Source organism: Cinclus cinclus, chromosome 14 (assembly GCF_963662255.1).
Source record: "Cinclus cinclus chromosome 14, bCinCin1.1, whole genome shotgun sequence".
In the NCBI taxonomy this organism is placed as follows: Eukaryota; Metazoa; Chordata; class Aves; order Passeriformes; family Cinclidae; genus Cinclus; species Cinclus cinclus.
In genome coordinates, this window is record NC_085059.1 from 7,018,557 (window position 1) to 7,045,652 (window position 27,096).

The 27,096-nt window shown below is 41.1% G+C and overlaps 1 protein-coding gene across 1 annotated transcript in view; it reads left to right on the forward strand.

Moving 5' to 3' along the window:
* Nucleotides 1-27,096, forward strand: part of SLIT3 (slit guidance ligand 3) — a 468,658-nt gene that overhangs the window by 286,782 nt on the left and 154,780 nt on the right. Inside the window, exons 8-9 of the mRNA XM_062502022.1 lie at nt 3,355-3,518; nt 18,322-18,463. Of these exons, the coding sequence (XP_062358006.1) occupies nt 3,355-3,518; nt 18,322-18,463 (306 nt within the window). The remainder of the gene's footprint in view (nt 1-3,354; nt 3,519-18,321; nt 18,464-27,096) is intronic.

Here is a 27,096-nt window from a genome sequence, read left to right on the forward strand (position 1 = left end):
ATCTTAACGTAAGTAATTAAATGGAAATGAGATGTTTGTCTTTTAGAAGGGAATGGCTAAAGAAGATAAAGGTGTAGAATTAAGGTTCCTGGAGTTTTGCCTTTCTTATTCAGTCACAGTGGTCCAGAAAATTTGCCTGGCTTTTCCAGATTAGCCAGTCTTGTCTGTTAGCAGAGCTCAATGCCTTCAGTGCCTTCTGCCATTTTCCTTTTAGTTTAATTTCAGAGATGGCTTTGTATATAGCTCCCTGGAGACTTAAACTGACTAATCCCCCTCTGCTGTAATTAAGGGGGAAAAAAAGAAAAGAAAAAAAAAGGGAAGGAAGTCATAAATAGGATTTATAAAGGGAAGCTTTTCTATTGAATTCTGAGAGACACGTTTTACAGAACATGAATGCTGCCCCACTCTAAAAGGATTTGCTGGAAATTTAATTTAGGGTCTATGCATAAAAGGGCAACTTTAGCAAAATTGCATTTGTATTCATTCACCTGATGTTCTGTGAAGTCAGTTTCATCAAGATCAAATGGCAGGTTTCAATCTCCAAAGACTGCCAAATAATACACAATACCTCTAGCAGGTAAACGAAGGAATTTGTATAAAGATACTGTTTGGGGGAATATGTTAATATTCTCTAGACTTTCTTGCTGGAAATGGGTCATGAATGATGTTCCTTACAGTTTGGTGAGTCTGCTGTTTTCTTCAAAAATGGTCATCAGTGTGTCCACCTTCTCAAAAAGCCTCACACTCACATGTGCTTTTTTTTTTTCCAAGATTTTTGTAGCAAATCTGTGATCTGAATGTTCCTTAAGTAGGGATGAACCATTTTTTCCATTCAGCTGAGGCCCAATGCAGTGTGGACAGTTTTCCTTTGTATCCCTTTTACACGCTGGTGAGATCCATTACAGAACATTTGGGGATGCTCCTGCTGCAGCTACCTGTGCTCTGATGGTTCTGTGAATAAACAGCTTTTCTTCATGGCTCTCAAAACAATCTGCCTATTGTAGAAGAAAATATAAAAAGTCTATTAACCTTCAGCATGAGCACTCAGGGGAAAGAAGAAAAAAGGGGAAAATGCCAGGAAGTCTTGAAACATTTGAAGTATTGAAGAATTCTTTACTAAAATCAGCTCTTCTGTACTAAGATTTTTTAGTTAACTGCCTTTTCTGTTCTCAAGTTTCATCGATTTTTAGCTTTGATTGGAAGTGACAGGGATTAGTTTTTTATTGATCTGCTTTCCTTTGCTTGAAACAGCTTTACTTATGATAAAGCATGTTCTCTCTACCTATTTTCTTAATGGTAAGTGTCCTGTTGTCTCTGCATCTGTGTATTACTGCTGAGACAGGTAATTACATTATTTCTTTTAATTTTTTTTTTTTAAGAGTAAACTGAAAATGTGTGAAAGCACTTCAATGTTTTTTGTGTTCCCCGGAAATTGGTTTATAATGCTTTTGAAGTACTGTGAAAAGTCTTCTTGATGCTGTATTTCTTAGTATAAATATCAGAAATATATTCTGGTAGGCTGCTTTGTTAAGATAGGGTCTCTAAATTATCTCCTCTCCAAGGCAAACCATGGAGTAGCTGAACCAAAAGACTTGAGGCGATGGCAAGGAGGGCTCTGCTTAGGCAGAGAGCTGGGGGTTTGCACCACTGAAACAGGAACCCCCAAAACACAGATAAGTCAATTTAGTGAGAGGGAAAAAAGCCTGCTCACAGAACTGGAAAACTGCCTAACCCTGACCCTTTTTGTGAAATTGTGCTTTTCTCACTCATGCCTGTATACAGGGGTGCAGGGAATGGTGTGGGATGAGATGAGTTCCTGAAGGAAGGGGATCCTGAGTGTCAGTGTTGATTGCTGTGGTGAGAAGGGTGAGAAGCTGAGGACTTAAATGAAACACTGACTCTCTTAGGTTACAACAAATTCTTACTTAGGATGATTTCTGGCTAGATGATACTTATGTATTTATTTGTTCTTCAGCAAAAAGGCGGATTAATGGTTCATAACAGCCAAACATTTTACTGGAAATCAAAGTTACTGCAGCTTCAGTTAAAGAGCTTCACAATCCCTAAACTCAAGGTCTTCTAGCCATCCTTGTAGAACAATTGCATTTTACAGCACTCTCAGGAGATTAGTGCTTTCCATCTCTACAGGATAAACTCTCAGTTCCAGATTTGTGGATTTTTTTCTTTCTTTATTGTGGCTGTCCACCCCAGACATACAAATCTGGGGACTGTCAGCCCAGGCGCCACTGCTGAGCTGAGCTGCTGCTGTGCTGTAAGGACAGCTCACAGAAAGACATTTCATTTCTTTGGGAGATGGACAAGGCTAAATTTGGTGCACACCAATTGTGTGCCTGTAATATTAGTGAATAATGCTTTGTCTAACCATTTCTGACAGGATTTTTAGTCTGGTTCATCATTTCATTTGGTGCAACATTGCAAATGCATGAGGAGTGAAATAATTAACGTCCTGGACTTTTGTTTTGACCTAAAGTTTGGTAGCTATTTAGATGGCCAAATTTATTCCCTGAACCCATCATCATTTGCAGATGTGATAATTGTTCTGCAAGTCCCTGGTGCCAGACGTGGAGCAGGCTGGGCTGCTCCATGAGTGGATCTTTCATGAGCTGAAAATTCCTGTCTGGATCCTTTATACTGGTGTTAGATTACTACAGGAAACAGAGCATTGGTGAAGGCATTGTACAGGCAGCGCAGGAAAATAAATGGTATCTATAGCCTCCAAAGTTTTCTTTTGCCTGTCTTTTCCCTGAATATCCTGAGTTGGAAGGGATCCATAAGAGTCATCAAGTCTTTAGTGATTGGCCCATACAGGGATCAGACCCACAACCTTGCTGTTACTACCACCATGCTCCAACCAACTGAGCTAATGCAGAGGACTTCTCTCTCTCCACCCCTCCCCAAAGGCTGGAGGAGAGGGAAGAAGCACTCATCATCCTGTTCTTTAGCCTGCTCCTCATGTTTAACAATCCATTCACTCAGAGATATCACATCCATGCAGTTTTTTCTGACATGAAACCTCAGACAAAGTGATTATCTGGCACAATCTTAAATTCTGCATATTTTTGTGTTTAGAATGGCCAGCTGTAGGTGAATCATTATTGAACTTAATATTTTGAAAACATTACAAATAATAGCACAAATTTATATCTGACCTTTGTATAATATCCCATGGCAACGAGGACAGTCAAGCCCTGGCTCATCTGTAAGCAAGAACCTACAGTGATCCCACTGACATGGCAGCAGAGAGCGGGGCAGGCTCACGGTCGATGGTGCTCTTTGTGGGTTTCGTTTCCAAAGCCCCCAGTAACCTCTGTGGGTTTGCTGTGTGTTTTGCAGGCGGCTCCACTCCAACTTCCTGCACTGTGACTGCCACCTGGCCTGGCTGTCGGACTGGCTGCGCCAGCGCCGCACCATCGGCCAGTTCACCTTCTGCCTGGCGCCCGTCGGCCTGCGCGGCTTCCTCGTGGCCGAGGTGCAGAAGAAGGACTTTGTCTGCTCTGGTAATGGTGCCAGTTCCTCCTTTATCTGTCTCATATTGCTGTTCCCTGTTGGCTGCTAGGGGGTCCATGGAGATCCAATCCTCCAGACCCAGGAAGCCGCCAATCTTCCCAGAGAGAGAAAGTCCCACAAGGAGCTGCCTTCTAGGGGTCTCTGGCTGGGCTCCCAGCCGCCGGATGAGCTCAGCAAGCGATGGCCGTGGCCACAAGGGATCAGCTCTGATCAGTGATTTCAGCTCAGCCATTCCAGCTCTGCTTGCCAGGCTATCCCAGGCCAACCCAGGGACAGAGAGACGGGAACCGTCGCATGGCAAATGCCACAGAGATTCCTTTATTATCCAGCGGCTCTGTGCAGGGAGCCAGGAACGACTGCTCCCTCCAGAACTGGGGAAATACTGGGGTTTTTATGGGGGGGAGCAAGGGTGGTACCAAGGGGGAAACACCAACAGGTTACAAAGGATTAACGTGGTTACTAGGGCATGGTGGGATAGCTCACCATGATAAGAAAAGGTGAGCCAACCTAAGGAGCATCCCTCCAGGAGGGTTGAGATAAGCTAACCACAGTCCACCCAAAGGACATCCCTCCAGGGCAAGGCCATGGGTGGAGCCAGGGCAGGCCCACGGGCCTCCACAACTCCCCCTTCTGAATTTATTAAGAAGGCCTCTGTAACAGTTCTTTTGAAGCAACAAAAAGGCATGAAAACATAAGCAGCACGATCAGAATTATAACAGTTCCCATTAAAAAAAACAGCGTGGAAAATGGCTGTGTCACGTTTGAATGAGAACAACAGCAATCCTGTTTGTTTTTGTTGTTGCTAAAATGTATGGGAGGAGATCAAATTGTTGGTTTTTTCAGCTTTGTGAGAATTATTGGATTCCAGTTAACATTTAGGTTCTCAAATTACTTCTTCTTCTTCAGCATTGCCAATGATATCAACATAAGAAATCAATTAAGTGTGGATAATTTGGTATTTCTCAAGGGAAGAGCTCTATAGCTGAATACAAAAGAAAGGAAATAGAAAATGCAAATCTGAGTCTGTTGACAAATGGGTGGACTTTAGAACGTGAGGAGCAGATTTTATCCCAGGGACTGAAGTAGGGAGTCTTAGGGAGCCAGTGCACTTTGCTGTTGTACGCATTTCCACGCTGATAAATTGGCCTGATGATACTCACAAATCATGTGTCTGTATATTGGGCCTGTTCATCAAGTCTCTGGAACTGCACTTGACTCTTGTAGGATAGACATACATTTTCCTAAAAGGAGAAGAAAATGAACAAAAGGAAAAAAGACAAAAAGTAGAAAAAGAAATCCCTGAGTTGGATTGAAAGGAAGGATGTGGTGGAGGAGCAGCATGGCAGTGTGTATGCTGTGGAAAAAATGATGCCAGACATAAACTTGGATGTAGTTTTGCAGACTCAGTGGTGACACAGGGGGCTTATTGTGGAGATGATGTGAGTCTGAGCCTTGATAGACTGCGAGTCTTGTGCTGTTTTGTTCCTTATCTCTCACAGCCTGTAAGCCCTAAAGCTTTATCCTATGGGTACATGATTGGCTGATGGAAATAGAGTAGAACTGCTCATGCCAGAAATGTTTTAGGAATGCCTTTTTTCTGTCATTCCACTTGCATGTGACAAAGTAAGAGAAGCAGCTGCATTTAGAGAAAGAAGAAAGGTTTGACCCCACTCAACCATGGTTAATTAATGCCCAGCCCTAAGGTGTGCAGAAGTGTTATGGGCAAGTGGAAAATGAAGTTGTGCATAGTGCTCATTGAGACATGACATTTCAGAGTGCTGAGCAGCTTCTACACTGTAGTGGAGATGATAGGCAGAATATCTGATAAGTTACATCAAAAGTTTAACTAAAGAAAAAGTTTAGAAGTATAACAGTCTTGGGAGAGGAAGGATAAAACAAATGGATGAATGAATGAAGCTATTAGCGGAAGCTAATTTTACCAAAGAGGCAACCACAGCTTTTTTTTTTTTCCTCATGAAATGAAGTTTCAGATGGAGCATGAGTTCAGCTATTTGGATTTATGATACAGTGAAGTGGAGGAAAATGAGTTGTTTAAGTCAGGAGAAGAGATAATAATTGCTGAATGAGAAATGTAATGTGAACAGAACTCATTTAAATGGGGTTGTCTGTGCAGACTATGACTTCCAAAAGTGACAAGGTTTTTCACAGTTCCCTGTTAGACCAAGAGGATATAGGCATTCTCTCAAGATCTGCCTGCTTTTGTAAAAAAATATAAAATGAAAATTCAAGGAAAGGAATTTTCAGTGAGACAGTCCATCAACTGTATCCCTCTAACTCTCATTTGGGAAATGAAATGAAATGTACTGAAAAAGAAATACATTTGGAGAGCTCATTTTAGTGGTGGATTTAGCTGAGGACTCAGTGTAGTACATGCTAGTTCGATAAAAAACTTACATAGACAGCTAGTTTAAAGAGGATATAAATCTTCCCTTCTCCCCATTACAGTTCTTATACCTGATTTTACAGCATAATTTGTTAATGTGTGACTATGAAGTCAGACTAGGAGAGGTGGTGAAGAGTGAACTGAACTTGTCCCTCTGCAAAGGAATTTTATGGAAGTTAAGATTATGTGAATTACAGTAACCAGGCTCCAGCTGGCAGGGAGAGCTACCTTCGAATCCCAGTTAGGGAAGAGCTAAAAAATAAAGTGGTGAGCTGCTCTGTTGAAGTACAGGTCCAGAATCTTAAGCACTTGTGTTTTTATGGCAGTGGGAATATCACAGCAGCAAAAGAACCCTCAGCTTTTCCTTCACTGCGAAATGGGCTTCATCAGAGCATTCATGTGCAAAACTGGTGCTGCTGGATGCTTCAGAGGAGAAAGAGTAGAATCATAATTTGGGGAAAGAAGCAACACAACATTGACAAACAGTCTCCTCTTTATTCTTTGAACCCTTTGCAAAAAAATTATAATTTTATGAGAAATGTTTCTTGGGAAACAGATTTTGAATGCTACATGCCATGTGGGAAAAGAAGAACTGAAACAATGATAGAGAAGTGCCATAAATAGAACCCAAATGGCTGGATTCCCTGTGGATGTGTCCTGCACCATGGTGTTTGCATTAGATGCAAAGTCTCTCCAGATAATGCTGCTGAAGTCAGACTTATGTGCAGGTGTATCGAGGTAAACTGAGTCATACCTGTGTAACCTGGGTGTCAGTCTTTCAAAAATATTGTTCAGCTTATTCTTAAAAATTATAAAAAGGCTGATTCAAATGGTTCTTGTAGGTCACCTGTGAGCAGTGGAGAAGCTGTTCCAGGTTTCTCTTGTTCAACCATTTGACTCAGAGCTGGAGGTGAAGGTGCAGCATTCAACAGTGCACAGTTGCCTGGAGATAGGTTTGGAAATATGTCTGGTTGGATTTGTGTTGCTGAGGAGAAGGGAAAGGTAAGGGACAGAGTGGGGCTGGTTCTCACCATCACAGGAGAGTGCCAAGTGCTGCTGGCACTCCTGTCACCCACCAGGGCCTTCTGGCTGGCTCCTTCAGCAAGCTGTCCCCTCCTTGCAGGAGAACCTCTCCTCCAGAGCACCTCTGACAGAGCTGCCTTCCTGGGCCTTTGCCTTCAAGGCCATCTGTTCCTGGAAGAATCTCCAAACAGCCTCTTTCTCCTGCACAGTTGGTTATGGAGCTCTGGGATGCCTTTGGTGAGAGTCCCCTGCAAGGTGGGATGTGCAGAAGAGGAAATTCTGTGGCACCAGGGGAAGGACCCCTTGGTGATGTGCTGCACAAAGATAGCAGGGTGTATTTCACATGGGTAGGGGTGTATTTCACATGGATAAGGGCTGTATTTCACATGGATAGGGGTGTATTTCACATGGAGAAGGGGTGTATTTCACATGGATAAGGGCTGTATTTCACATGGATAGGAGCTGTATTTCACATGGGTGGGGTGTATTTCACATAGGTAGGAGCTGTATTTCACATGGATAGCGCTGTATTTCACATGGGTAAGGGATGTATTTCACATGGAGAAGGGCTGTATTTCACATAGAGAAGGGCTGTATTTCACATGGATAAGGGGTGTATTTCACGTGGACAAGGGGTGTATTTCACATGGAGAAGGGGTGTATTTCACATGGATAGCAGGGTGTATTTTACATAGGTAGCATGATGTATTTCTCCTCTGTCCACCCCAGCTTTTCCTTTCTCTGCCACGCTGCTGTGATGAAAATACAGTGTGGTAAACAAAGACAGTGTCAGTTGAAATAATACCTGTATTCTGGTCTTTGGGAGAGGTTTATTTTTATATTCCCTTAGGTAGCAGAAAAGCATCTGGGGGTGCTGGCTTATGCTCAGTGCCTCTTAGAGCTTTCCAGTCTTTGCCTGGATCAGACCCAGCTTCCTTCCTATGCTCAGATGTTTCACTGTTGGACTGGCTTCTCCTTCTGTGTCTGTGTGTCTCAAGCATGTTTTCTCTCTCTCTGCCCATTTATCTCTTTTGTCCTCCTCTGACCTCCTTATGATAGCAATTTTATTTCATTTTCCTCTCACATAAGTTTTATTATGGCTCTTTCATTTTCCTTCTACCTGCTCTTTACTTATTGAAGCTGAAATTAGTTTACATATTGATCAGTTATGTCAAGTTATAATGTGTTTTCTCACTGGCAAGAGCTGTAAGGCTTTGCAAACAAAGCAGTGTATTTATGAAGCTATGCCATCAGCAGCACCTTGGTTTTTTCGGTGCTCTCTGTGCAGAAGCCACTGACCCCATTTGGAATTTTTTTTGCAGTGATTAATTGTTCTTGTTTTCCTAAGTAAATACATGAGAATATCTGTATATCTAAACAGGAGCATTGTGTCTCATCCTGTGATCTGTACATACTTCAGCTGCTGGCCAGATTTTTTCTGCTTTTGGCCAGTATCTTGATGGTGGACAGTGTTTAAACTGGAGTATGAAGATTGGCTGAGATTTCCTAGGCTGGACCAGACACTGATATTTCAAAGAGTTGATTAAATTTTTAAGTCTAAAATGTGTGATTTTTAGTACTTTTCTAATATAGTTTTCTTTAATAATGAAACATGCATTGTAGGAGAAGAAAGGTGGATCCTTGCAATGTTATCTTTTTATCAAAGGAACAATTTTTCTTTGATTCTTGATCCTTAGTTCCCATTCTGAGAGTCTCAAAGAATGTAAAGAAAATCAAGATGCATAATTTGGACTAAATAACTTACATTTCTGTCTGAAATTGACTTGAGAGAAATTGTTACCCTAGCCAAGTGTTTTCTGGCTAAGTAAACTGATCACTGATTTTGAAAAGACACTGGATTGACCCAAATCTCAGTTGAAGATCTAGATTTTCTGATTCGTGTGGTGAGACTGCAGCTGAAGTATAATAGGGAAATGCATTAGCTTCCTGCTGCTTCATGCAGACTGGAAACCCTAATGCGGAAACAGATTTATTTGTTGGGTGAGGTCAAACAGTCTTCAAACATAGCTGTTACTCTGGCCAGACCACAGAACACAGGAGATTGTCTTGCTCCATTTCCTGATAACTTCATAGCATGTTGCTGAGGAGACAAGCAACAACGAGTAGCTAATAAAATAGCACTCTTGAGGCTTAGCATCTTAATGAGAGTGTTCAGGAGATGCCAAAGGAAAAGTGTGTGGGGAGGGGAACTCCCCCCATCTGCTCCTGGCTAAAACACCCTGCAGTCCTGAGTGTGCACAGCAGCAGTGGGACAGGAGGCACTGCCAGCACGGGGGATTGGTGCTCCTGGGAGCTACACAGGGGCAGGGACTGTTTGCTAGGGATGTTTTTGCGAGGGATGCGGGCTTTGCTGGTGATGGGGATGCAGGCTTTGCCGGGATACAGGTTTTAGCAGGGATGCAGGTTTTGCCAGGGATGCAGGTTTTAGCAGGGGTGCAGGTTTTGCCAGGGATGCAGGTTTTAGCAGGGATGCAGGTTTTAGCTGGGATGCAGGCTTTGCTGGGGATGCAGGTTTTAGCAGGGATGCAGGTTTTAGCAGGGATGCAGGTTTTAGCAGGGATGCAGGTTTTAGCTGGGATGCAGGCTTTGCTGGGGATGCAGGTTTTAGCAGGGATGCAGGTTTTAGCAGGGATGCAGGCTGTGCTGGTGCAGGGCAGTGACTCCTGAGGAGGGTTCCTCTCCCTGCACTCCGTCCCTGTTCTTGCAGATGAGCTTCCAGTGGCCCTTGTTTTTAAAGAGCTGGATAAGCAGTCTGGGAGGAGGAGGAGACCTTTGTGTGTGTGTTTGAATGGTCACTTTCTGCCTTGTGGGACACCTCATTGTTCAGCTGTTTAACTGCCTTTAGAAGGGACCTTAACTACTTCATCTAACTGTGACCCCTTTCCAAAAGAGTGACCTTTGAGTCACCTTAGATGGTGGCATCTCTTTGTCACTGTAACTGCTTTTTGTGACCATCCACAGACCCAGTAAGTGCTCTTACAATGGAGTCTAGGCAGGATTTAAAGTGTGTATGACTCCTAAAACCTTTTGGCAAAAAATGCAGTTTAAATTTGATCTTGGGAAATTTTTGTGGAATGCTGATGGAAATTTTACCTCTTGTTACAATTTGCTACCACAAACTTATATTCACATTTATTCTGAAGAAACATTTCAGTACTGTGCATTTGTTAGTTGCTCCTCAAATGAAATTGTATAGGAAATTTTGAGGGCTACTAATCACTGTTTATCAGTTTGTTTGTTTTCAGTTTCCATGAAGTTTCCTATTACAAATCTAAATTTACTCTAGCACTAGCAGTGATGCTGTTTCATACTGTAGGAATTTACTTATTGACTTGCTTAGTATGTAAGATGCCACATATGGTGTTTTTCATTTGGGGGACCATCTTGTGAACCTGCAGGATAAATATGTATTTATTACAGCACTTAATATTTCTTTAAAGACCAAAGCTGAAAATTGGCTTTTAATTACAGTAAATTTAGTTTTATTACTGAAAATGATGTCTTACCTTTCAGTATAATTAGCCTGTTTTTCTGGAACTCTCTTTTCCCCAGAGCAGTATGTATAGCCCTTTAATGCTTATTTAATGATGGCAGGTTGGGGTGTAATTATTCAGCCACTGAGCTTTTGAACTGTTGCTGTAAAAATAATAGCATGATTGACTTTTATGTTAATGTCCAAAGCTGGTGGTTTGTTATATGAGTAGTTATGTTGGTAGTATTTTGGTACAGAAAAAAAATGCTTCATGGCAGTACCACAGCTGTGCTTGGAGCTGTTTCACAGAGAGCAGTCATGGTAAATACAGAGGAACAAGGTTGACTTTGAGTATGTGGAGAAGCCTCTGCATGAAATCTGTGGACTTCTTTCTGTTTAATATTTATAGGTAATTGGCAACTCTTTTATTGATACACAATTAATAAGATTAATGAATGCAAAGTTGCGTACAGTGAACACCAGGTTTGTGAGAATTTCTTCTTTATTGACAGTGAAATTAATGATGTTATGTAGTGGCATTGCACCTGTGGAGGGTTGGCTGCTCACACTTCCCCTCCTCACAGCACTGAGTGAAACCAGGATCTGCACTAGCACTTCCTTCCCTGTCTCATTCTCTAACTTGGCTGCTCCCAGGCTGTTTCTCACAGCTTTTCCCTTACTGCCTGCTGCCTGGCCCCTCTCTGCCCTTTCTCAGGAGCACTCTGACAGAGGCACCAGGAGCTGCATGGGCAGGCTCAGCTGTGGAGCCCAATGGAAGCAGCCGGAGCTGCCCTGGCCTCTTCCCACAGCAGCTTCCCTGGCAGAGCTGGGCACCAACACCCCGTAGTCAAACTGGAGGGATCTCCTGGCTCTTTGAATTTACACCTTGGAATAGCAAGCAAACATGTTTAGCTCTGAAAATCTGTAAGAATTTTATTCTGTAATTTCCAGACACCTTAAAGAGCTCGAATGTACCAGGGACCTCTTGCAGAAGACCAGAGGCAGCGACCCCAGCCTGTCCCAGGAAAGGTCTTTATTTTCCCTGCCTTCCTTAACATGTTCCAAATGCCAAAGAACCTGGTCCATGGAATCCCAAGGCAGCTCAGGGAAGGGGATGGTGCCTCACTCTTCAGTTCTTGCCCACTGACCTGGAAAAAAGCATTTCCTCCTTCCAGATCTGTCCGTGGGGGAGCTCATGATCAGACTGGAGCCCTTGGATGTCATTATCAGGAAACATGTGTCCCACTGTGTCTGCCATCTCTGAATGGCTGTGTCAATCTGTAATGCCTCCGGATGGAGTGAATCCCATCCTCCTTCTCCTGCTCCTGAAGAGAGCAGCTTTTGTGCCAAGGCAGGGACAGCCCCCTGCTTGCTGCAGCAGGATGCAGATGAAGGAGGGGAGGCAGAGGCTAAGACAAATGTGCAAGCAAACAAAATCATGTAGTATTTAAAACTTCCTTTCAAATAGCACTAAATCAAAGCCCAAAGACTGAGTAGTCTAAAACTATTTCTATTCCTTCCATAACTTCATCAAACTTCATCGTGGAGCAGTCCACGATGGATCACCTGTTCAGAACTATACTGCCTTCACAGGCTCACAGTTGATCATGACCATTATCTATCTTTTAACCTTGTGCAGGTGGCATCCTTTTCACTTAAATAATTTATGTTCCTCTTCATTTTTATGCTTGAATATATTTATAAGTTCACAGTATTATTTCTGGACCTATTTTTAAATGTCACTTCATATGCACCTTCAAGAGTGCTGATACAAATTGTGAAGTTGGCATTAATGAGATGACTGTGCATGGGCACCATTTGAGCTGCAGGAGCACTACATCTTTTAAGACCTTCTGTTAGAATTTTATTAGTCTTTGGAAGAGTAGGCAGCGTCCAAACCCAGAGAACCAAATGCACACTAGCAGCCTTCTTTGTGGTGCAGTAGTTGGAAAGTTAAGTTCTACCTGTTTTAAGGTGAACATGCCTGTGTTGACAGGATTGGAGAATGACCTTGAAAGAAAGGCTCAGAGTGGGCACAGGGCATAAGGGATAGTCTGATTTTTCAACCCCTCCTTTGGAAGGCTTAGGTGGAATAAATTTCCCTGAGAGAAAAACATTTTTGTCATGGTTTTATAGACTTCAGTTGTCTCACAGGTTCTGTTCTAGTAATCCTTCAGGAGAACAAATTCACCCATTCAATCTCAGCTGTTATGGTTGAGGCTGCTTCTTTGTTCTACTTTTTTCATTTTTCTTAGTAGTATTCTATATAATTGGGGTGCTATTATTGTTAATTAAATAATTGTAATACTAGTGCTTTTAGGAAAAGCTAGTGTAAAGTATGGTCTGATTTTCAATGATGTTACTTTACTGACAGATTGTGAAACTAAGTAGGGTTTTGTAGAGTAAAGTGGGCTTCATTCATTAAGCCAAACCTTCCTTTCAGTGTAGTTGGATATTTTCAGTTTTATTCCTTGATATTTATTTGTAAACTGATTAGTGTTGACTTTTGCCTTACAGAATTGTTGTGCTTATGTGCCATGAATTTTTAACAGATGAATTTACTCCTCGGGAATGTTCAGCAAAGCAGAGAACTTGAATCAAATGATAAATATTCAAGACTGGCAAGCTTTTGCATACCATGAACTCAATGGCATCAACATCAATTAAGGGGCTTAAGTTACTAATCATAAATCTTAAAGCTGTGTTCAGCAAATAGCTGTTGAACAACCATAGATGGAAATATTTGCTTAAAACATTTGCTGCACATTTGTGTAGGATAAACAAATTAATACAAATTTTGTCCATTAGAGGAATATATGCCCTCAGTAAGGAATGTTAATTTTGCATGTGGTCAGTTGTGGTTCCCTTGCCCATCTCTCTCTGCAGGACTCTGGGCTCCAATGTCCCTTTAAACTGGGATGCAGATATCCATCAGGAGCCACATCTGCTTTAGGTGTTTTCAAATAAATTAGTTCATATCACTGGGAATCTAGTGCAAACTGTGGCTCATGCAGTAGGAATTGATTTCAGATATCCCAGCATGGTCAGAACTTCCAGTGGGTTATTTAATTACACCCAGAAAGGTCATACTATATCCATGGATCTGCAATACTTGTAGTGTTTTGTTTATTGATCAATAATTTCATGTCTGATGTACTTTAAATGATGTAAAGTCAGCACAGGTTTTTAACCACTAAACCCTGTCAGATTTATCTTAAAATCTATTAACATGTTTTACAAATAACTAACATTTTGCTGTTGGAAAGGAGCTGCTGCAGAGGTGATTGGATAGGTGAGGAGGTAATAAAACACACTGCTAAGTGTGCTGTAATTGGGTGTCAGTGCAAATGAGATTATTTAGCTTATTTAGTAATTGCAAAATTTATTTTAGATGCCTGTGACATTTAAACTCTTCATTTATACACCATAACAATTCTATTCTAATTGTAATATTAGTCTGTTTGCTGCTGTTAAAAGAGGCCAATGAGGGACTTATTTGAAAAGAAGCATTTGATTTTCTGTAAATGTCTGGGTCCTACCTCCTCTCTCTTTACTCTTTTCCCCTAACCCATAGTCTGAGACTGTAAATTAAAGAGGTGCCAGATATTAACTACCATAAATATTGACACTGTCACTCCACTGCATCAGGTAAAAAAAAAAAAAGCATAGTAATTTTTGTTAATCATGCTCCTACCCTGGCTTCTACATTTTGTCAGTGTTTTAATTTTAGCAAAATGTATGATTGAGTTGATGCTTTTTATCTCAGAGAAAAATATAATTAACATGGTGAGCTAGGGCTGCTGTGTATTACAGAAAGTCTGCAATGGCAAGATGACAGATTGTGAGAACAACTTCAGAAGGGGAATAATGTAAATGCAGCTGAATTGTCTGTGGCCATTTCCTTCTGTTGCAGCCATGCTGTAAAGAGTGTACTGCACTTGTGAAGGACACAAAGAGAAACCTTGAAATATTTCTGCCTTTCCTGTGTCTTTTCTTTTGAAGAAGTGTTGGCAGCAAAAGGAAAACTCATTTTTAGGTTTCAAATATCGTTCTTTAGAGGCTGTGCTACATCAGTATAAGTATGCTTCTACTCTGCAAACCAGTGGAAGTCATAGCCAAATTCTAGTAACTTTAAATTCCATAGCCTACTTAGACTTGTTTTCTTGACCAGTCTTTTTATTAAATAGTTCTCCAGAACAATACAAACATTGAACTGATTAAATGACCTTGGGGTTTTTTGTGCTTTAATTTATAGATCTGCAAACAATGGATCCTCATTGAAGCGGGACCATTAAATCCAAATCAGATTTGAAATTCTGTTTCTAATGTTATTCAAGAAACATTCACCTTAACAGATGATTTTTTGTGTGAGAGCTGATGGAATATGTGCTAGATGCCTGTTGAGTGTGCATGTGCATACAGCATTTTGCTTTTTGCCAAGGAAAAACATAAGCAAAAGCATTTCATCAGGATAATAGCAATTGATACACAAAGTCTTTTTATCATTAAAAATCTCACAAACCTACAGTCTAGATCTGCTTTTGCTCATGAAGAAGAAAGAAATGTGCTTGTGATGCTTGGAGCAATGGTTTAGAGGACCAGCTGGCAGTGCTGGGTTGATGCCTGGGCTCAGTGGTCTGGGAGGTCTTTTCCAGCCTTAATGATTCTCTGATTCTACTGCTGCTACCTGCTTTTTGTCCCACAAAGACTTGTTGCTATCTTTTCTCCCTGTGAGACTGCTTTATCCAACCCCCCCTTGCATGCCCTGCCTTTTGTGGCTCTTTGCAGTGCTGCATCACCTGAGCTGGGGAGGTGCTGAGCTGAGCTCCACTGAACCAACCTTCTGCTGTTGGTTTGGATGCACTGCTGTCAGTAACACACTCTTAGAGCTCCAGCTGGCAGTACATCAGCTTCTTCGATGCTGTGCCCTAACAAAAAGGGAGAGTACTACTGCTTCTCCAACCCACAGTGATACGTTGTGGTGTTTTAACTGTGCAAAATGCATTTTCCCCCTGCTACAAAGGCTCTTCAGAAAGCACATCAGATGTGGAGATGGTAATGGTTGTGTGGAAGATTTAACATTGTTGCCAACTTTTTACCTCCCAGAGAACAAGGATTGCTCTGAAGTTTCTTCCCAGTTTGTTTGTTTCTCCCTATCTGTAAAAGCTTGCAGTAGCTCATTTGCATTCACTTGTCCTTCATTTTGTTTTGGCCATTGTACCACAGGGTAGGCAGACCAAGAGAAAATGTAAAATGTAGGTGTTCAGGTCCAAGGACAAACCTCTTGTTCTTACACAAACACAACAGAGGGCTGTGTGCATTCTGAGGAAATACAAACTGCTTTTGGAAGCATTCACAGTTAAAATCCTACAGCCTACATCCTTAGACTCCATGAAAGACAAACTTGGCAGTGCTGTTGTACAGATTTCTGTTCATTTTGCAGCAATTCTAATCATTGTCAGTGTGGTGATATGTGTGCCCTGCATTTCTATGGCCAGAAAACAAACCCAGGAGAGCTGCTTTTCCTGCCTTTTATACATGTACATGTTTAATTAGTGACATTTTTCTTGTTTAGTTCAAATAGCTACCACTTAACTACTGTGTTAAATGCAGGATCAGGTGTATAACTGTGTTAAACCAATAATAAGATTTTGAAACTGGAACAAGTCAAAGTTCAGGTTGCTTAATAAATGTTGCTTTGGACCATATGCATATGTGTTTAGATTTTAATAACACTATTGAATTCTTTTTACAGTAGTTTTTAGCCTAGATAATTCTTCAGGCAACACTAAAATGGTCTCTGTCTTGAGATGGAGGACTGTTGCTGGAAAGCTCCTTACCTGCAGCTGTCAAGGTGGTTGGAGAGTGGACTCTAAATGAGAGGGTATTTTAGCAAAGAGAAAGGATTGTTAGGATCATCTCGTGGTGGAAGCAGCTGCCCACTCTCATAAAGAATGTATTTGACCCCTGCCCATGCACAAATCTCCTGTGAGATCCATTTATTTCCAGATGGTCACTACCTCTTAAAATCTGGATTCTGGGTGCCTGGATTTGAGCTCTGAGGTCTGGACTGCCAAAATGCAGCCACTCAGAGCTCTGATTAACATCAGTGTTAAAACATAATGCTACGAAACCCAGAGTTTTCTTCTGGTGTCCTGACAGAAGGTCAGGTGATCACCCAATAAAATAATTTCAAACCTAGTATTTGAATTTGGCAATGTTTTGCCCACAACTGAAATGGTGATCTTACCCTGAAACTCAACACTGTATTTTAATATAAGGCAGTTCTGTCATCGCTGGTTGTAAAATAATATTTAAAGAGGATGACAGCATGCTTGAACTTAAGGAAACTCAGACAAATTGAAATTAATTCCCATCAGAATTCAACACCTTTCTAATGGAAGGAATGATTCCACAGTAATTGTGTTTTGCTTTCCAGGAGGGCTTCCTTTGCAAATGTAAAATCACCTGCAGAAGTTTTCAGCTGATGTCCTTTCAAATGGTATCTGCCTTCAAAAATAATGACACTTAGAGGTGCCACTGGAATCCTTTTCTAATTTGACTTTTCTGTGCTGTTTACAAGGTTGTGAAAGCAAGGACGTGTAGCTTTCTATACAAGCTGACACTGCTGTGCAGAGTCAACCCAAGCAAGTATGGAAATGTAAATCAAGAGAGAAAATGTATAGGAATGTTGCATTTATATAAAATTTTTATTTGTCCTAATGAACACTGGATTGCTAGTTGGTGCAAATACTTTTTTCTTTATTTTTATTATTTTTAACTTTTTGTCACCTGTAGTTAGAAAAACGTATCCATCATGGGTCTTTTCAAAGACAAACCCCAGGAAGGTACAGCTTTGTGAGCAGTTTTTCCACATTTTTGTATGTATTTGTGTTTTGACAGCTATGATGTTTGTTTTTATCCACCCAAAAGGCCAATCTTTTATGATTTTTGTCACTTCTTACCAGCACAAGCCTTCACATTTAGCCATCTGTATATCAACATAAAGATAGATACTTGAGGCTTCTTGTGTTCCATGTACTTTGGAAATATGACTCACTATAAATAAACCAATAACTGCTACATCTTGATAACCTCAATTAGCATAGCAAACCCATTTTATCTATGGCTAAGTGTATGCATATATCAAAACTTTGAATGTAGGAATCATAACCATTTGAGTAAAATTGACATAATTGCTACAGTTTTGAAAAAATGTAATGACAGTTAATTAAGCCTGAATCTAATGCATTGACTAGAATTTGTATGGAGCAATGTCCTCATGCTACACCTTTGCTCTGTGTGTAGCTTTGTGTCTTTGTGTCTAGCTTAAGCAAGTGTTTGAAGGTTTGAACTTATCTTTTTCAAAATTCTTTTTCTGCTTCCATTAACTGCATTGTCTTATCTTGAAAAAACTGGCTTTATATTCCCAGTCTTCAGGTCATAACAGGTTACCTCATTTCAAAAACATCAGTCATTGCTGATGAGAGTCTTCTCTCAGTATGTAAAAGTACTCAAGAAGTGTTTGTGTCATGGAAACTTCTAGGCAAAGATAACTTTTGGAAATACTGTTTGATCCTAAAGCTTAATTTAAAAATCGTTGAATGAATTTATATGAGTGAGTATGAAGGTGACCAAAGAAGTGTTCATGAGAGAAAGAGATCGATAGAGTGGAGACTGAGGAGGAATAAGAACACAGGAACCTTTTACACGTTTTCTCTGCATTTGATTTGTAGAATATTATATTCACTTGCAAATACATTATTACTTTGTATAGTAAGAGGATCTGCAAAACTCAGAGCCTGATGCATTTTGTTGCTAAAATCTCACACGATCATTTTTTAAAACCCTTTCATGTTTCCTTGTGACTCAGGTGCCCAGTCCGAGCCCCCGTCGTGCAGTGCCAGTTCCATCAGTTGTCCCTCTGCCTGCACCTGCAGCAACAACGTGGTGGATTGTCGGGGAAGGGGCTTAACAGAGATCCCAGCCAACCTCCCAGAGGACATTTGGGAAATGTAAGTGCTAGTCTAATGCACAGATCTTTTCCATGTCTCTCCATTTTTATTCCATTTCACAGCCTCTTGTGTGGAAGAAAGGCACATGTTTTAAAAACTGTTCTAAGTGGTTGTCAGGTATTTTGTAGTTTTCCTCTTTAATTTGTTCTTTTGATCTAAGGGCTCAAACCATTTTTAAATGTAAATTAAGATAGTTTGGTACTGTCCTACCTGAAAGCAAGATAAAGTTCTTGGGACCTTAAGTTCATATTGTGTTTATATTTCACAAGCCCAGAACTGCAGTTCTGTAGCCAGTAAATGAAAATACACAGTCCTTTCTTATTTCTAGCCAGTGATTTCCCCATGAGATGGAGGGACATCTTTTTAGCCTGGCAGAATGCATTTATAATGAACTAGAACATCAGAGCACATTGTCCCTACTGATTCTACTTTCTATATCTTGTCTTCCACATTGTTATTTCTAGTTCTTTAACAGTTTTGTGATTCCTGTTGTGGAGTCAGATGCTGGTTTTACAGACTTGTTTACTACCTCTAGGAATTGAAACCATCTATTTGTGTGTCCATGACTTTATACTACTGTGGTCCTGAAATGCTGCTACATTAAAACCATTTTGCTTGTGGTTAGTCCACAGGGAAGCAGATCAGTTATTTTCCTACTTAGGTTCTTGTCATACTGAATTTTCTAACATGCAGACAGCTTTTGCAGTCTACACAGTATAAATTCAAATATTTGTATGGTCAGTGGACTCATCCACCTTCTTGTTGCTGTAGAAATACTGGTACACAGCAAAATTTGCCATAATAAAGCATAAATTGATGAGATCATGGAATGTTCTGGGTTGGAGGCAACCCTAAAGACCATCTGCCATGGGCAGGGGCATCTTCCACTATCTCAAGTTGCTCCAAATTCCATCCAACCTGGCCTTGGACACTTCCAGGGATGGGGCAGCCACAGCTTCTCTGGGCACCCTGTGCCAGGGCCTTCTCACCTTCACAGGGAGGAATTTTCTTTCCAATATCCCATCTGACCTTGCTCTCTGGCAGTTTTAAACCATTCCCCCTTGTCCTGTCACTCCAGGCCCTTGACCAAAATCCTTCTCCAGCTCTCCTGGAGCCCCTTTAGGCACTGGAAGGGGCTTTAAGGTTTTCTGAGAGCCTTCTCTTCTCCAGGCTGAGCACCCCCAGCTCTCTCAGCCTCTCTCAGTAGCAGAGGGGCTCCAGCCCTCTCACTGTCTGTGTGGCCTCCTCTGGATTTGCTCCAGCACATCCATGTCCTTCTAATGCTGTGGGCATAAGAACCCAAAGGAACATTGAATTTAACTAGCTCTTGTATTTCCCCCTAACTCAGTATTTTCTGGAAAGTCAAATTGCTCTGGTAAGAACCCTTGACTTACAAACTGTTCTACAAAAATGAAACACACAGCTGCTGCTCTAACACAGTTATTAAAGGTGACCTACATTTCACTCTATTTCAGTATTAATTAAAGATATTTTGTTCAGCCTTCCTACCTTTCTTCATTAGGATGGGTAGGCAGAACCTTCTCTGACAAAGCTGCCAACAAGTCCTAAAACTGTTTTTGTTGATAAAAACCCATCACAAACCAGGAAACTGACTTGTCATGGGGCATAAAACAAGCATCATATGATGCTAATTTTCCCTCTGCCACATAGGACTTAGATGTCTGTTGTGTTACTCTATTACTCCTCGAGGTGAAGAACTTTATTGCAAGAATGTTTGCTATTAAATAAACGATTTAGGAAAGCTAGAAATCTGTATCCCAGACTTGCTTTTTCATAATTTCATAAAATAGGTAGCAAGAATGTAGGAAATGCAATTTGGTTTTTTATAAACTTTCTTGTTCAGTTGGGAGCTGACAGCAGCAGCCAAATTGACTGAGGAAAAATGAGTTAGGAGAAATTGAAGCTGAGGAATACAGACTGTGTGCTGAGTGTTACAAAAGATTCTCTGCTTACAAAGTGGTTCTGTTTTGCTTTTCAGAGGAGAAATGAACAGTTTGTGTCATAGAGAAGCACATGAGAATAAGCACAGAAAAGTTTTGCATGACTACTTGTGTGAAAGCAGAAGTGATGAAGCGCCTGGAGGCATTCACTGAAAAGAAATACCAAAATGCATATGGTGTGGTGGTTTGCTGGTACATGAACAAAATATCCATTGCAGTACACTGGGTCAGCATCTACAATAAAAGGGGAGGGTGCAGTTGTTTAGAAGGGGTGAGAGAAAATGCATGCAGGGTAAATAGGGAACATGGTGTGGGTGCAGAATGGACTTGATGCTGGAGAGCTGTAGGAAGGGGTTGCCAACAGAGAGGAGACAAAGTCTCCAAAGAATTTGTTTTTCTGCTCAGACTTCTGCTCAGGCTGCAAGATCACAACCTTGTAGCCAGTGCCTGTCAAACTGAATGACAGCTCAGCCCACAGACACAGCAGAACCAGGGGAAAGCAGAGACCTGTAACCAGCTGTGGGAGCCTGGCAAGGTGTTGTGACAAACACCTGTAGCAGCTTTCACTCAGCACGTGGTTTGGGCTGCTCTTGGCTCAGGACTTGGGCTGAATAGATCCTTTCTCAGTCATTCATGATTCCCTGGTATAAATCAGCCAAAGGACAGCTTTCCTGCACGTACAGATGTGGGCACTGGGGGCGAGGGGCACTGCCAGCCCTGGCTGTAGTGTTTCAAGCAGTATTTGCTTCAACGTGCTGCCTGCCACATCTGTTTGATGCCTCCCAGTCATGGACAGGTATCAGTAACTCCCTATTCATCTTTTCCCCCCTCTCAACACTGTTCCTCTGCGCCTTCTTTAGAATGAAGTTTTCATGCTGTTTGTCTGCCTCAGGCTGATGCAGTAATTTTTTATTAGTCACTGCAAGCAAAGCTATATTTTAGGATATGAATTCTGGGCAGCTCTTGTCTGAGAATTTTGTACACCTTAAAAGAGCAGTGCAGGGGCTACCACTTATGCCTTTGTGTTTGATAACAGTTGGTTCAAGACCTTCCTGAGTCAAAGCAGGGCACAGCCCCCCTCCTGCTGCCAGAGGGTGCTGATGCCTGAAGGAGATGCTGGAGCAGCAACCACTGGCACTGGGTGGTACTTCTCTGAAAGACTGCTTAAAAGAAGGAATTAATTATTTGCTAAAGCTAGAGGCTGGATTGTGGTTGGGACAGATGCCTAAAGGAATGTAAACAAGCTGAGCCCGGTTCAGAAACTGATGGGAAAAGAAGGGGGAACTCAAATGAGAAAACAACCAAACACATGAGGAGAAGAACTGGGAACAAAGGAAATCGAGACAGTAGGTGAGCAGAGTGCTGTGAGTCTAAGGAAGTGAGGAATTTTTGGTAATAAGGCCTGAGATTGGACACCAGCTATGTAGAGTGGACTGTGGGGATGTGGCAGGAGGGCTGGACACTGGGGCTGGGCAGGCTGTGGAGACAGGACAGAGGGACACAGGGACACAGGGAAAGGTGGAGCCAAGGAATCTCTTCCCATCAGAAAGCACGTTGACCTTGGAGAGACTTCCTGCCTCCTCACCATGTACTTGGGAAACCCAACAGCAATTTGTGTCTGTCCCTGTGCATTAGGGACTATCTAGGCACAGATTAACTAAACTACACAGGGACCTCCTGCTTGCACTGCTGCTATTCCAGTTAGAGAGCACTACAGGGGTCTGGGACTCACTTCTGTTGCACTTGAGTTTCCTTGTGATGGAATTAGTAATTTCAGCTTTTGGGTATAAGGCCACTAAATTAATTGTATTATATTTTTTCAAGTAAAAAGAAATCAGTTTGAAAGTGCTAAAAAATGCCAAAGTTAATGTTTGCAGCTGCAGTTGTCATTTGAAGCTTTTGTATGTATTTGTGGTGGTATTCACTTTAACAACAGCACAGTCTCGTGCTGCTGTTGAAAGCTTGGATTCATTTCTTGTTGTCTAGGGATGCATCAGGGATGTGTAGGGAGGGACCCTGTGTATATAAATAGGGTTTGTTCACTTGTTGAGCAACAGGGAAATTGTAAAATGGGGAGTGTGGGGAAGATCATCTAATGAATGCTGTTCTGAGAATTGGGTTGTGTCTCTCCTCTTCTTGCCTGTGGTTTTATTAATTGATTCTGGGCAAGTGGCTTGCACAAACTTTCCTTGGGTGGTCACTGGTGATGCAATCTTGGGTTCTGGCTGACTCAGCTGAGACATTCAGAAGTGTTGAGGACTCACAGCTGCAGCAAAAGTCAACAGGCACTGTGCTTCGAACACTTTGTGCTGTGCAATGCTAATTACTCTGAAAAGCCAAGTCTCAGTCATCTGCAGGCTTATAAATCAAACTCCAGAATATAAAGTGTATCCTTAAATCTTGAAACAGATCTGAGATCTGTTCATGTCAAGTTTTCTTCACCACTGTTACTTAACCTGTACCATACTCTGTATCTGGTGAGATTAAGAGAAATAGATTTGAATAAGCCAAGAGTAAAGCTGGGTAGGATGTACCTGAATGAGAAACATTTCTTTAAATGCTAATGCATTTGCTCCAGACAGTAAAGAGGCTGCCAGTCCCTGAAGGAAAAGTGCAGATTAGGCACCCATGCTTGGTGAGGTCATAACCACAGCTTCGTATGAGAGCTGAGCAGAGCAAACTGGGGTGGCAGTCCTCCCACCAGCATCTAGGCTTGGCCTAAGGTTAGCTTTAGTCACTTGTTCTACACAAGTGTTTTCACTTTTGATTGCTGAGTTGTTGGCTGATGTTTTTGCAGGTGTGAGTAGTCCATAATTAGTGTTAGAATAGTGCAGAGTTTCTACTCTTAGGAAAAAATTCTAGAGTTTGAGCACAGGAAAAATGCAATGTTGGTTTTCTCCTGGTTCTGGTAAAATGAACACAAACCTAATTTTCTGCAAGATGATCACTTTGTCATGTAATGTTCTACTTTTTCTACCTTTCATGAATGGTTTCCTGGCAAATTTAATGTCATGAGGGTACCACTGTGCTGGGCAGTGTTGCAGACCTGTAGGCAGACAAGTTTGTTGTTTCAGAAAGAAATTGCCTTCTCTGTTCTTCAGGACCTGCAGGGATGTGTATTTCAGGCCAGCTTTAAATATTTAGGAAGCTTTTGTGACTTGAAAAAGGTGATGAACAATTTCTAGGCATTTAAGTTACTGGTATATTCAAAATTAATTTTCCTCCAATTAAAGTCAGAAAAGCTATCACAGAAAGACTGAGCACCACTAACTGTATGCTATAATAAGAATAATTTTTTGTTATGTAAATTATAAAATAATTACACAACATCATTTTTGTGTTTATTAACAATTGGCTTTGATGTTCTCAGTCTCATAAAGCAAGAGGTTTTCCTCTTAACAAGAATATAAGTGTGTAGAAACTGTAAACTTCATGGATAAACAAATGACAGTTTTTCATTTAACAATGTTCTTCCTCCTGAAAGAAAATTATAATAGTTTTCCCAGGCTTCCAGTAAATACTACAGCTGAAGCCAGCACAGTATTTTTGAACAGTGCAGTAAATGCTCCATAATTGCCTCTGGTGGCAGGTTCTCTGGCTGGGGAATCAGGTTGGCTCTTGTAGTTGAGTCATATAATATGATTTTCATTCACTGGTGTAAATTGGCTCTGGACATCTTCTCATGTCTAACCTTTTTTAGCCTAACATTTTCTGGATCTCACCAGTCAAACTGTGTCTTGCATTCCACAGAAGTTTATTTTGTTGGGCCAAAAATAAGTAGAAAATTTTTTGTTGAGTTCAAAACATAAAAGTAATAAGTAAAATATTTTAGATTGATAGTCAGTGGAGAAAATATAAATAGATGGGAAATTACGAGAATAAAGGTGTCTTCTGTGCTGAAACAAATTAAGGAAAACAGAAAGCTGCATTTCACAGTTTTAGAAACAAGCAGCAACAGCAGGGAGTTTCTGCTGCAAGATCAAGGCAGATATTTTTTCTTACATCTTTACTTTTATTTCTGAAGTTGTGTAACTAATGTCATCTGCAAGCACAACAAGATGGGTTTGCTTTGATAAATCTAGATTTCATACACATGGTAATTTTTATTTCAGGTACATCAATTTTTACTTTCTTCACTGCTTTTTATAATTGAGAGATTTCTTTTAGAAAAAAAAGGTACAGGTCAATTTACTCAGGCAAGCTGTGTAGGAGCAAACTTAAAAGATTTGTAGGTTTGAGATTGTTTTGGTTTTTAGTTTGGTTTAGGTTTTTTGGGGTTTGTGTGTGTGTGTGTGTGTGGTCGTTTTTTCCCAGAGACATCAGTTCAGTCCAGTATAAACGTAAATTATTAATTGCTAATAAAAATAAATGGTATAACTAAAAAAGACATATGTCTTTTATCTAATACAAATTTCACTGCAAAACTCCTGTGTTGCCAAGCAAAATAAAGAGATCACAATATATGAGTATAAGCATTCTTAAAGCTGATTATGAAGAGGAAAAGCAATTACAGAAAATAAAATAGAGAGCATAAAATCACAACCTTGACATAAAATATACTAATTGGATTTTTGTACTGGATGAAATACTAATTGTCTTTTGGCTAACACATGTTCTGTTTATTTTGCTTTAAAAGACTGTGAAGATAAGAAAGCATTTGAAGAATGTCTATTGTCAAATAACAGAATCTGTTGAGAAAATATTACAGGTGGCAGAATTTCAACTACCAGAAAGCTACTTAACTTTCCTGCTAATTTCTGGTGTTCTGCCTTTTCCTTGTCAGTATTGTAAATGTGCAGTAAAAACATGCTACAGAATGTACAGAGCTCTTAACAATAGATTGGATTACAGATTAAAAAATAACTTTTTATCTTTTCTGTCATCTTACTTCAATTTTCACTAAGTCTAAAAGAACAGTTTTGTGTTACAACTTGACAATTAAAATGCAAGTCAGCTTGAAGTCCTCAGATCCCTGAGCTAGTTACAGCATTGTGAGAAAATGTGGGAAGTGATCTGGGCTGGAAGTTTCTTTAAATAATTGGAAGCCAGGAGAGGGTGGTCAGGACTGACCTCCTCAAGCAATAATTAAATAGCAATGTGATGTGTTTAGGGGTTAGTCTTTCTGGGACTGCTTCACTTCTCAATGAAGCAAATATTCTGAATCTGGCTTGTTAAAAACTATTGCTACATGTCTATCAGATTCAACCATTGGTGAATGATTGCTTTCACATAGGTACTAGAGAAACTCTCTGTCTCCCTTCAGGGAAAAAAAAAAACAAAACAAAAAAGCCCACACCAAAAACAAATCCAAAAATATAACAGTGAAAAGTGCTCAGCAGAGGTGTGAGTTGGAGTGAGGCTCTGAGCAGATGCTGTGCTGTGCAGGTGAATACCAGAACTCTGGGCAGCACCCTGTGGAACAGGCTCTTTGGAGCCTTCTGTACTAAAATCCCTGGGTCTGAGCTGGAATCACTGGGTGTCAAGGTTTGGGATCCACGTCTCTGCTGTTCACTACACACATCTCAGAGACATCAACACTCATATGCTGGTGGAATGAGGTTTAGACCTGCAGGGACCTGGAAATTGCCAAATCTGTCCAACTTAAGGACTCTGTTTCCTGCATTTGTGTTCACAGCCACAGGCCTGCATAGAGGTAAAACTCTCCCTGCAAACCCTGATCCCAAGTCCACATGACCCAGTAAAGTCTCCAAGATGGGAAGTTACCTGTGTAGTCCAGAATCAGGACAGGGAGGCATCAGTAGTTTGTATTCTAGCCCCAAAACAGCTTCTGATTAACCTTTGAACGTCTCACAGGTGATGGCTCAGGGGAGCTCCCCTGGACACTCTGCTTTTACATTTGAGCACAGCCCAGCAGCAGTTCCTGCAGTCCTGGGAGTGCAGTGGGGGCTCAGGGCTCAGGGGGAGCCTGTGCCCTCATCCAGGGATAAAGAAAGGAAAAGGTAGGAATGAGACTGGCAGGGACATTACAATGAAAGGTCATGAGAATGGCCAAAAATTCTCACCACAGATACGGAGTATCACCGTGGTAGATTTGGAAACTTTGAGCTTTGGCAGAACAATGCTTCATTCTGGTGTTAATGTGGTTAGAGAGACATTGGTGTTTTGTCAAAAGATGTTCTGTGAAATGCCAGTCTGCAGATTTCGCTGGTGTTCCCTGTTTGTCTGTGCTATATTTTATGCAAAATTAATGTGCTACAGCAGAGGGGATGGATTTGTCACCTTCCTAATGTGGCTGCCATCACAAATTCAGTGGTTACCAGCTGATACCTGAGCAACTGGTTAGCTACGCAGCTGAAACTAAATTCACTGCAGTGTGTCAGAAGATCCAATGTCACCAGCACTGCTTTTAGAAGAACACCATGGTATCAGGGAACATATCAAAACATCTGTTTTCATTCTGAAAGATGTCTTTGGATGAGCAGAATTATCTGTGTAACTTTCTAGGTAAATTTACGTTGTCAAGTCACTTCACTGTTGGTAGGATTTTGTCTCTTGAAGATCTGCCCTCAGGTGAGTTGTTAGGAAGCAATCCTGTCTCGACAGCTAGACCCTGAAAATCAACACTAAAGGGAATATGAAGGGAAACTCCAGTTGTCACACTGTGTTAATACACAGGGATGGTTTACTGGCTCTCAGCTTTCCATTTCCTAA